Below are 12,416 nucleotides of genomic sequence, written 5' to 3'. Positions count from 1 at the left end.
TTCTTCTAAGGATGACTGGTTGGGTGCAAACGCTGACAAAACACCATCTTCTCGCCAAGTAAGCTGGGAAAATTACATAAAATATTATGCATGTTGAAACCTACTTATCATTGATAGCAATACAGTTTACAAAACAGATTGATATTTTATTCAAAACCTTTCCTTTCGTATAATAGTTTGAATGATACAATTAAGAACAAAGAGCTAATACTTTGTGTAGTTTGTGACATAGCATTATCACTGGGCAACAATTTAGCTAATACCAATGTGGTGAATTTCATTCAGTACAGTCTCATAATACCATATATGTGTTTTTGTGTTTTTGCGTTTTTGAGATTCTCAGGTCGTAAAAATTCCACATCAAAATGATAATGAAAAAATCATAGTGAAGTAAATGCAATGGATTTAGGATTTTTTTTTTTTTATAATGGTTGTTTAATGCGTAAACAAACAAATGTGCTAGACATCAAAGGTCATATAGCATTATGGTAAAGTATTGCGGTGAAAGGGGTTTAACTGAGTTCTTTATTAGAACAAAATGTCTTAGGTCATATGACATATATATATGACATATATAATGGTCATATGACACTGTAAGATGGTATGCTAATGAAGGGTAAAGAGAAGGGGAGTAAATGGGGTAGTATAGGGATTGATAGAAGTGGTAGCATTAAGGATAAAGGATAATTTGATCATCTGAAGAAGGAGAATAGATTGCTAACTGAAAAGGTGGGGGATTCTGTGAGAATGTCCAAAAGGTTGGGGTATCGGAGTAGAGAGGACGTTAGGTAAAATGAGGGTACAAGTTTCAGCAAAGCGGAGGCAGGATAATATGATACGTTGGACTGAAAGATGAACGTTGCATGAGGAGTACAGGGTTGGGTTGGAGTGTGGTGTAGATGCAAGAGGCAGGTATGATCTATTTGTCAATGGGCAAGAGTAGTTTCCCGGTGTCTGTTTCGGTGGTATGGAGCCAACCAAGGAGAGATGGATTGGTTATCTGGTCAGACCTGACCAGAAAGATTGCCAACAGTTATAGTGGAAAGTTTTGAAATAGGGGTAGTAGTCAGTGGCTGGAATGTGTGAAAAGCAGGGTAGGTGGGTTGTGGATAATGCGGGCTCTCCGAACGCATGGATGCTAAGGCATCTGCATGCTCATTGCTGGGGATCCTGACATGGCAAAATTGAACCCTTTCTTGTTGTGAAGACAGATAATACATCTAATCTTGTATCTTATGGGCTATAGGGTTGATATGGTGGGTGGCTTGATATTGATATGCGTGAGTTGGGGTACACAGCCCGCCACCCCCTTTTATACGGGGCAGCGTTGGTGGGGGTGGCAGAGGTGGCATCCACTCGGAGTGACTGCTAGAGGCTGAACCTCAGGCGGGAAGTCAGGGTGGGGGCTTGGAACATCTGTTCTTTGCGTCAGGATGATCGGTTGCTTCTACTGTCGAGGGAACTGGGGAGGCTGAAAGTTGAGGTGGCTGTTCTCTCGGAGGTGAGGAGGCCTGGCAGCGGCATGACCAGTGTAGGTGGCTACACCTATTACTGGTAGGGCCGCAGCGACGGCCACCATCTCCAGGGAGTAGCCATTGCCATCTCCAGCAGAATCCAGCCCTCGGTAGTAGAGGTTACTCCTGTTGATGAGCGTATAATGGTATTGAGATTGAAGCTATCTTTTGGCTTCATGTCTCTTATTGCTGTGTACGCTCCTACCGATGTTTGTAAACTTGACATGAAAGAGATGTTCTACGCCAAACTTACATCTGTGGTAGGCAGATGCCCCCGGCGAGATATTCGCATTGCTCTGGGTGACTTCAATGCGGTATCTAGCTGCGATCGAGCTGGCTATGAGATGTCTGTCAGTCCCCATGGTTCAGGAGCTGATGCCGGTAGTGAGAATAGCCTCCTTTTCCGGGACTTTGCTGGGTCCCAGAAATTGAGGATTTCTGGCTCCTGGTACCAGCGCCCAGACCCACATCCCCAAGGAGATCGACCACATACTCATTAGCACTCGTTGGAGGATCCTCCAGAATTGCAGGGTGTACAGGAGTGCTGAGTTCTGTGGTACTGACCATGGATTGCTTGTGGCTACCCTCCAGGTCCACTTCAGAACTCCCCAGCGGTCAAATGATCACCCTAAGGTGTTTCATTTGGACAGGCTGAGGGAGGGAGAGTGTGCCCGTGGGTTTGCTGAGGCAATCTCTGATCGTTTCGCAATGCTCGACAGTCTGACAGACCCTGCTCTTCTGTGGGATACCTTCAAGCATGAAACACTTGATGCAGCTCAAGATACGATTGGTGTACGCCCAAGAGCAGTACAGAATTCCATCTCACAGGAGACACTGGAAGCCACTGATGCATGTCGTGCGGATCGTCTGACAGGGGATCAGGAATTGCACCGTTCTCATGTGCACAGAACTCGGTCTCTGTTAAGAAGGGACAAGGAACAGTTTATTAGGAGTCTTGCAGAGGAGAAGGTAGAAGGCCATTTCTTAGTAAATGACCTTCGTCCTGCATACCAAGCCCTGAGAAAGCTGAACTCCAAGCCCTCTTCACAGGTGACAGCAGTTCGCTCAGTAAGTGGTCAGATCGTTTCAGATCCTGTTGCTATGCGGGAACATTGGTCTGAGTATTTTGAGCAGTTGTACCAGGTTAACCTACCAACAGTTAACTTGGATGCGGGTAGTGTCGAGATCCCTCTGCTGGATCCACCCATCAGTGAGGACCCTCCCCTCCCTAACTGAAGTTAGGGGGGCAATTTCCAAGCTGAAGAGTGGTAAAGCAGCAGGTATCTGCGGCATACCGGCTGAACTGTTAAAGGCTGGTGGTGAACCTATGGCACGGGGCTTACATGTTGTCCTGGCTGCCATCTGGCGGTCCGGTACCGTTCCTCCTGACCTGTTGAGGGGTGTGGCCATCCCTCTCTGGAAGGGGAAGGGGGACCGTTGGGACTGCAGCAATCACCGAGGCATCACACTGCTCAGTATACCAGGCAAGGTTCTCGCCCGCATCCTTCTGAGACGTATCAGAGACCATCTACTGAGGCACCAGAGACTGGAGCAATCCGGATTCACTCCTGGAAAGTCTGCAATAGACCGTATCCTCACGCTTCGAGTCATTGTAGAGCGCCGCCATGAGTTCGGGCGTGGGCTGCTTGCAGCCTACATCGACCTCAACTAGGCATTCGATACGGTCCATTGGGAATCACTTTGGGAGATCCTGAGACTGAGAGGAATTCCAACAAAGATTATTGGACTAATAGCAAGCCTGTAAACTGGTATTGAAAGTGCTGTAAAGTGTGGTGGGGGCCTGTCGAGCTTCTTTCCTGTTAGTTCAGGAGTGAGGCAAGGCTGTGTCCTTGTGCCAACTCTTTTCAACACTTGCATGGACTGGATACTGGGAAGAGCTACTGTTCAAAGTCATTGTCGAGCAACACTGGGCAATATCAAGGTTACAGACCTTGACTTTGCTGATGACGTTGCCATTCTATCTGAGTCTTTGGAAACCCTAGTGGCGGCTCTCGATGCATTTAGCAATGAAGTGAAACCCTTGGGTCTAGAGGTCTCCTGGACCAAGACTAAGGTCCAGGAATTTGGGGACTTGTTAGGAGAACCTGTTCAGTTGGTACGTGCTTGCAGCGAGGACATTGAAGTCACAGAGAGCTTTACATACCTTGGTAGTGTAGTTCATAACTCTGGGCTGTCAGACCATGAAGTCAGCAGACGGATTGGCCTGGCAGCAGGGGCAAGAACTCTCTCAACAAGAGTATTTGGAGATGTCGGTACCTGTACAAAAGGACCAAGCTACGGGTTTTCAAGGCCCTGATAATGCCAGTTTTGCTATACGGTAGCGAAACCTGGACATTGTCCTGTACCTTGGAGGCTCGTCTTGAAGCCTTTTGTAATACGTCCTTGCGCCGGATCATGGGGTACTGTTGGCGGGACCATGTGTCCAACCAACGGTTGCACTGTGAGACTGGCACAGGACATGTTATCTGCACAATCTGTGATCGCCAACTCAGGCTATACGGCCACCTGGCTCGCTTTCCTCAGGATGATCCTGCCCATCAGGTCGTCTCTGTTCGAGACAACCCTGGGTAGAGGAGGCCTGTGGGACGACCTAGGAAGTCGTGGCTTGGGCAGATCGACCAAACCTGCCGTGAAAAATTAGAGATGGGCCGAGTCCCTGCCTGGCGTCTAGCCATGAGGGATCCTCGTAGGTGGAAACGAAGGTTGGATGCGGCTATGCGCCCCTGTCGGCGTCAGCTCCTTGATGATGATGATGGTAAAGATGGTAAAGGATGAAGAAGAGATGGAAGACATGCATTGTAAAGCGAAGAGGATCACAAATAGTTTTGTTGTAAGGATGCTCGATTGAGGAAGAACTGGCAAGTTGTATGTGTGAGAAAGAAAAGACTATGGTAAAACCAGCACCCAAGGTGGATTTAGAGCTGTCTTCATGGACATGGGTACTGGAGTGAATGGAAATATGTACAAGAAAATGTGTAAGTACGACAGAAGGTGGGATGTTTGATTTGGGTAGAAGAGCAATTACAGGAGGTATACGCCGGAAAGGGAAAGATTAGGCAGAAAGAGGAAAGAATCAGAGATAATGAATAGTTGAGTAGGCAAGTAGAGCATCCATATGAACAGGGAAAGGGGTAGGTAAACATGGAGAGGAGAAGGTATGACAAAGGGACTGAAGGAAAGTTAGTTTGGAGAAAAATTGGTGAAAACAAGCATAGCTTCTTACAGACAAAGAGAACGACATGGAGAAAGGGATGGTAAGCCTGATTCAGAAAATAAGCTCTCAACTGGAGAGGATCAAAAGGCACCTAGGGTTAAATGAAGACTGCAATGGTGGATTGTGTCAAGGTGTGTGAGAAGGGAGGCGAGGCAGTAGAATATATATGACAACCATGATCAAGGGTGGAGAGGATTAGGGTAATATGGAGATGAAGGAGTGTTTTGTGGCCTGAACCCCAGGATATATATGAGAGAGTCTGTGAGAGTCAGAGGCAATGGGTGGCCATTTCTTTAACAGAAATTATATGATCTTGCCAAGCCAGTTTCAAGTCAAAAATGGGACCAAGGAACTTGCACGAACGTGAAATTTGACAGGAGCACCATATAGAAAGAGTGGAGGTTGGGAGCTTACATGTGAAGGTTGGAAAAGGTTTTAAAAGTAGAAAATCAAAAGCTGTGGTTGGAAACCCAAGAAAAGATTGATGTTATAGCAGACTGGAAAATCTTATGGAAAACAGGTATGGAAGGACCAGAGGCAAATCTGACATGGAAGGTGCAATTAGTAAGAAAGGACCATGTATGCCATGGAAAGATAGTTGTTGAAGGATATGATTTTACCATGTGGTATCATATGCCTTTTCTAGGTTGAAAAGGACAGCTAATATTGAATCACAATATGCAAATACTGATGCGATTTGTGTTTCAAAATAAGCAAGAGGATCACTTATGCTTTGGCCATGATGGAATCCAAACTGATTTGGAGATAAGGTTGTGATATTTGAGGTATCACATTAGGTAGATGTTACTATCTTTTCTAGCAATTTCCATTGACAGCTTGTGAGTGCTTGGGACAGTAGTCTTGAGGAAGAGTACGAGGTTTGTTAGGTGTTAGAAAAAGTAGTACAAGAGCTTCACGCCAGTGGGGATTAAAGTTTCTGGTTGTCCATAAGTTACTGAATACTGATGAGAGGAAAGACAAGGAAGTAGATGGAAGGTGTCATAACATACGGTATGTATACTGTCTAGTCCTTCATGGGTGTTGTGACATGACTGCAATGCATAACAGATTTCAGAAGAAGAAAAAGGGGCAGTATAGGATTCTACAGAGGACTGGGAGAAGGAGATAGGAGTATGCTCCTTGTCTGATTTTAAAGAAAAGAAGTAAGGAGAGAGGGGAGAGCTGCTGCTGACCTGGCTAAAATAGGTACCAAGTTCAGTAACAACTTGAAGAGGGTCAGAAATAAGCCTACTTTGGATAAGGAGGACAGGGGCAAGATGAGGATGTTTTGCTGAAAGTTAATGGATCTGCCACGAGACTGCTGAGACAGGTGTAAATGAATTTATGGATGAAACATACTCGTGCCAGCTGTTTATGATTGAGTTTATACGGTGAAGATGAGCTAATGCCTTTCTAGATTATATGATGGCTGTTAATTCACTGGGAGTGCCTCTCATGTTATGAAACTTGTTCCTAGCTGCAAACTTCAACCAAAGCACTTTGCTACAGTCTGAGTTCCACCATGGAACACATTTTGAAGTGTAAGGTTGGGAAGTTTGGGGAATGGCTGTATAGGCAGCATTAAGGATATTGGCTAAGAAGTATAGAAGCATGTCTGAAGTGGAAGGGAAGGATGAAGGAGGAAGGTCAAGGGTAGAAAGAGAGGTAAAGGTATGCCAGTCAACTTTGTGAAGGCACCAGTGAAGGGGTTGGGTAGTGGGACATAGAATGTAGGAGTACAGAGGATAGGGAAGTGATCACTATAGTGAAAGTGGTCTAGAACTGACCAATAGAAGTCTAGATAAAGGGAAGGAGAGCAAAGAGAAAGATTAAGGCATGAAAAGAATTGGGTATGCATGTCAAAGTGAATGAGAAAGTTTGAATTTAAGAGAATAAGGTCAGTGTTTGAGAAAAAGTGTTCCAGGAAACAACCTTAGGAAGTAATTGTGGAGTTACTCCAAAGGGTGTGGCAATAGTTGAAATCTCCAACTAACAGAAAAGGTGGATGGAGTAATTGTGATCCAGCAGCAGAGAAAATGCGAATAGCTGTGCAAGGTTTAATGGTTTGTAAGGGAGGTATGATGGCCAAGTGTGGAGGAGGCAGGTAGAGAGTAAGGTGATGATAGAAAACGGTAATGGCTATTGGTATTAGAGGATGTGTGAGGAAGGTTTCTTGGAGGCAGACAATGGACAGGTTTTTGGAAGATGGGAGGTAAAGAAAGTCAGGTTTGTGAGAAGAGAAACCTCAAATATTCAACTTCAGGTAGAAATAGATGTCGTAGAAGTAAGAGGAGAGTCCGGGGAATGAGGTAGGGGATCAGGGGGAGGAGGTATAGTGTCACGAGGTTCATCTGGAGATGAACCTCGTGACAATGCAGTCATAAAATGAATTTATGTGAGTATCCAAGAGGGAGTAGGAAGGATAATAAGGAAGGAGGCAGGGTGCAGGGGGGAAGAAGAGGATGGGGTATGTTGGGAGGAAGTGGAGGAAGTGGAGGAAGAGGGGTAGGGGGAATATGAGGAAGAGGAAGGGGATGGATGTCAGCAGTCACTTTGAATGTAGATGAAATGGGGGTAGAGGGCTTGGTGGATGGGTGAGAGAAAGAAGCATTTCTTTGGGTTAAGCTTAGGAAATTTCAGATGTCCTCAAGGCTTTCTGAAGGGGAGATGGGAAGGGAGGTTTGGGAAACCTCCCTACCCAAAGTTTTTTTTTTATATTTTTTTATAAGGAGGTGAAGAGGAGAGGAGTAGATGTAGGTGTAGGAATTGATGTGGTAGGCGAGGAAGGGGTGGAATGTTTTGCTTGTCTGATGTGATAGGTAAAGTGAGGGGGAGCAGGCATAGGGGATGTGGTGGACATTGGAATATTTGGATTCAGAATGGAAAATGGATTTTACTGTTGAAAATGTAGAGACAATCTGGGTAGAGGGGAGAGGAGTTGAGTGATGGATAGTATTTGAGTAGGGAGTAATTGAAAACCTTTTTCAGTGTGCTTCTTGTCTGGCCTCTTAAAGAGCTTGTATCTGAGGACTGCCACTTTAGATTCAAGCTTTTAGGCATGGGCAACTCCTATAAAATACAGTATGTGAGCCACCACACTTGGCACATGCATGTGATTGTGCAGGGCAATTTAAACGGTCATGACTCGGCTGGGCACATAGAGAGCAGCAAACTGTGGAGCAACAGTGCTTTGTAGGGTGGCCAAAATGCCAACATTTCTGGCACTGATTGGGAGGGGGGGTCAATATGATCTGACAAAGCAAGACTCTCTTCCGATAAAGACCTTATTGGGAGGGTCATGTCTATGGAAGGTAATCTTGGCAATATTGATGTTGGACTTACAGTTTCCTTTAGATGGGATAGTGTAACACTAAATAGATATTGCGTTATAGTTGGTGAGGCAGGCAAGTAAGTCATCTTCACAGTCTGATCAGTCAGCTGGGGAGATGAAAACAGTTCCAGTACAAGTATTAAGGGAGGAGTTGGGTTGGGCAGGAATAGGCTTACCAATGAGGTCAACCAGGGTAGATAGTGCATGGGCTTGGGACTCAGATGGCATGAATGATCAGCATGGCTGTGGAGGGAAACTTTGCCTACTTGTTTTTGGAGGCACTGTTGGAAGAGTAGGGTATTAGGAGAGTAAGGAATTGTAAGGGGTATCACAAAAATCAATCCCACTTCCCTGGGCTAGAGTACTCAAAAGATTTGTAGAGGTGAGAATTGTAGAGAGGCAAGGACAAGAGGAAGAGGGAGTGGTGTGGAATGAGGTAGTGCTGTGAGGGGGGGAGGCAATAAGGTTGAAGAATTGTAATAAGGGAGGAGGATGTAGGAAATGCAGATGTCATGCAGGTGATGGGGTTGAGGATAGAGTGTCTTTTGTTATTTCCTTGGTAATGGTTAATGGTTAATGGTTAATGGATGAAAAAATAAATGTACTAACCATCAAGGTTCATATAGCACTATGGTAAAGTATTAGGGCAAAAAGGGTAAAACTGAGTTAACAGTTAGGATAAAATGTGTTATATGTCAAAGGTTATACAGCATAAAGTATGATAGTGAAAAGGGTAACGAGGGGGAGCAAATGAAGTAAAGCAGAGATCAGTAAAAGAGGAAAGGGTTAAGGGCATAGGGTGATTGCATAAAATGGAGTATATCTGTGGTTGGGGGAAGAATAGGAACATTGTTAAAGGAAACCTGGCAAAAAAGCCAATATGAAACATTGAAAAAGTAATATGGGTAGAGAAGGCTGTTGGAGAAGCAGAAGGAGAAGGAGAAGCATCCAGGGAATGAGATAAGGGGACTGGGGAAGGTGGTGAAATATCAGGAAGAATGTCAGGAGGGGTGGGATCTATCATCCAGGTGGGAGCACTATGGATAATGGGAAACAAAGAGGGAATGGTGAACATGAAGAATGAGCAGATGGAGTGTGTTGAGAGAGAGTCAGAGGAAGAACGGTAGGGGGAACTTGAGGAGGAGGATGGATATTGGCAAATAATTTGAATGTAGAGGAGGAGAGGGATTGGAGAGTGTATGAGGGAGTGGAGCATTCTCTTGGGTCATGTTTAGGAAGTTTTGCATGTCTTTAAGAGTTTCTGGAGGGGAGTTGGGTTGGGAGGTCTGAGAAATGAAGGTGTTCTTGTGAGGAGAAACGGGGATAGATGTCCAAGGAGCAGAGGAAGAGAAGGGTGTAGATGTGGTAGAAGATGGAGTGGAATGTTTAGGTTGATTGGTGTGACAAGTAAAGTGAGGGGGAGAAGTAGGCATCAGGGAAGTGATAGAGTATCTGGATTTACACTAGGGAAGAGGGAGAGTAGATGTAGGATGGTTTGGAGTAGTGAGAAGAGATACTGGGGGAGATGCTGAGATATCTTCAGAAGATGGGAGGGAAGCAGAAGATAGTTTTGAATAAATAGAGAAAAGAAAAACCTTGTTGCCGTGCTTCCTGTCTGGCCACCACAATTAGTACATGTAACTGACTGAGCAGAGCAATTTGAGCAGTCATGACCAGGTTGGCACATATACGGCAATGGTCTGTGGAGCAACAATGTTTGGCTGGGTGGTCAAAACCATGACATTTCTGACACTGACAAGGAAGAGGTTGATATGGTCAGACAGGGCATGACACTCCACCAATATAAACTTCATGGGGGAGATCATGTCTACGGAAGCTAATCTTGGCAATATTGGTGTAGGACTTATTCTTGGTCAACAAGGCAGGAAAGTACGATGTTTTCACAGTCTGACCAGTTTCTGTCATAGATAGCACAATCGGTTGGGGAGACAAAAACAGTTCCAGTACAAGTTTTAGGAGAGGAGTGAGGTTCGGCAGGAATAGTTTCACCAATCAGTCAGGGTAAATAGTGCATGAGCTTAGGACTCAGATTGAACTGTGTAAAGGTGTGAACAACTACAAACTGAATCTTTGCTTTCTTGTTTTTGGAAACATTGTTAGAATAGAAGGGTATTGTCAGAATAAGGGGCTTTAGGGGGAATCACAAAGAATTGATCCCACTTGGCTGGGCCAAAAGAGAGTATTCAAAAGGTTTGCAGAAGTGGAAACAGTAGAAGGACGAGGGCAGGGGAAAGATAGGGTGGTGTAGAATGAGGTAGTACTGTGGGGAGGACAATAAGTATGAAGAGTAGTAATAAGAGGGGAGAGGGTAGCCAATGAGGAAGAGAGTGCAGTAGGAGATGGAGAGTAGAATGTTGGGAGAGAGGAAGGGGTGCATTTTGAGTGTTGACCTGGGTGGGTGGCTCATAATAGATAAAGTTGTCAAAGGAGAGGTAGGGTCAGGAAACCAGTGAAATCAAATTTAGATAGGCTAGTTGATGAAGAGTAAAGCCTTAATGCCTCTAATGAGCCTGAAATAAGTAGGAAAAAGAAAGGGTCTACCCCTCAGGGTCCCCATAAGGGGTAAGGCCTAAGTGATTAACCAAGGGAATACCATGCCCATAGCTCCTGGAAGCCTTCATGACAGACACGAAGCCAGCCTTTCATCCTTTCACTACAGCTCTCACACCTTAGGAAGTAAACAGAAGGGGATGAAGAAGAGAAGGAAAAAGGAAGGTGTAGAAGAAAAGACCATGTACAATTAGTTGAGATAAGGGCTGAGGTCCAAGGTAGAGGTGGTCTCCTACATTGGGACTCAGTCACTATTTCCTAAGCCCCCCCCATGACAACAACAAACAAGGGATTGTGGGGATATTACCTGGATAGATGTTTCCTTTCATTGTGTTCCTCCCTCCTTGCTTTCCAACTTCCCTGTCTATACCCATATGACATCCCTTATCCTTAATCTCTCCCTTTAATAATCAATAATCACAAAATACAAAATACATAAAGCAGGTTTTCAATTGCACCAATAAATGTATCACCATTCAAAGAATCAGATTTTTTCTTGAGCATTAACCAATTTTAATATGAAAGAATATGATTTGTATAAGCTACCTGGGGTTGATAGGACTCACCTGAACTCCTGTCTCAGACTGCAACTTGCGAATATTGATTCCCCCTGGGCCCATGACCCTGCTCCTCTTATTTGGTGGTACAATTATTTTCTCTAGAGCAGGCATTGCTTCCTTGTTCTGTTCACGTGGCTGAGCTAATGTTTCACTCATAATGGCTAGAACTGTGCCTTTAGCTTCTGTGCCTTGCTGTATGGCCTCCATAACTACTTTAAGAGGAATTCCAGGAACTTTCACATCTGCCTGGAGAGCTGTAATGCCTTTTCGAGTTCCTGCAAGTTTGAAGTCCATATCGCCCATGTAGTCTTCTATACCCTAAGGAACATAAATATATAATAAAAAATGCTCTATTAACAAGCAATATTTTGCAGTGTATAAGAGTAACATAAGATTTTATCTCACTATAAAATAACTGTAAACAAGTAATACAAATGTTTCAAATCAATTTAGCTCTTTTATTGTAAACCAAATTATGTTTTCACAACAAACTTTATTGATATATCATTCTGATGCCAAGTAATAACTCTGCAAAGGACTATTTTTGTTACAAAGATACTCGTAAGGTCAATCTCTATCACCTGAGGAGTTATGAAAATAAAATAAAAATCCTCACCAGGATATCAGTCAAAATCTTGTATTCCTGCAGCTGTTCACTGGCATTATAACGGGTCACAAGCCCTACAGCAACCCCTGCTGCTGGAGAAGACAGACTCACACCAGCATCCATAAGGGCAAGACTTCCACCACAAATAGTTGCCATAGATGAGGAACCTAGTAACAATTTAGAAAAATATGGTTTAGACTAGATTAGTAATAATACAATGTTACCTCAAACACATTCAATTCTTATTTAAATATTGGCAACATAATTTTTGTGACTTTTTAAAATCTTAAACATTGTAATTGTAGTGGTAAAATAAACACATCCACACCCATCCCCCCCCCCACACACACACAAACACACACACACAAAACTCACCATTAGACTCCATGACAGTGGATGTGAGAAGGATTGCAAATGGGAAGTTTGTTGGAAGAAGTGGCCGAAGAGCTTTTTCTGCCAATGCCCCATGGCCAATTTCCCTCCGTGATACAGGGCCACTTCTTGAGACTTCGTTTGTAGCAAATGATGGGAAGGTGTAATGTAAAATAAAATTTCTGTCTTTGTGTCCCCTAAATATGGAAAGAAAACAAAATAAAAC

The 12,416-nt window shown here is 44.2% G+C and overlaps 1 protein-coding gene across 1 annotated transcript in view; it reads right to left on the bottom strand.

Annotated features, from left to right (window-relative positions):
- The window catches only part of LOC138859876 (polyribonucleotide nucleotidyltransferase 1, mitochondrial-like), a gene marked incomplete at its 3' end in the record, with an annotated part of 15,447 nt that continues 3,031 nt past the window's right edge, over positions 1 to 12,416 (bottom strand). The window contains 4 exon segments of the mRNA XM_070116194.1: positions 1 to 63; positions 11,218 to 11,529; positions 11,828 to 11,985; positions 12,194 to 12,387. Coding sequence (XP_069972295.1) covers positions 1 to 63; positions 11,218 to 11,529; positions 11,828 to 11,985; positions 12,194 to 12,387 — 727 coding nt within the window.

This window comes from Penaeus vannamei, chromosome 38, assembly GCF_042767895.1.
Source record: "Penaeus vannamei isolate JL-2024 chromosome 38, ASM4276789v1, whole genome shotgun sequence".
Taxonomy (NCBI): domain Eukaryota; kingdom Metazoa; phylum Arthropoda; class Malacostraca; order Decapoda; family Penaeidae; genus Penaeus; species Penaeus vannamei.
Note: the sequence above shows the minus strand (reverse complement) of the source record. Positions and strands in the feature narration are given on the sequence as shown.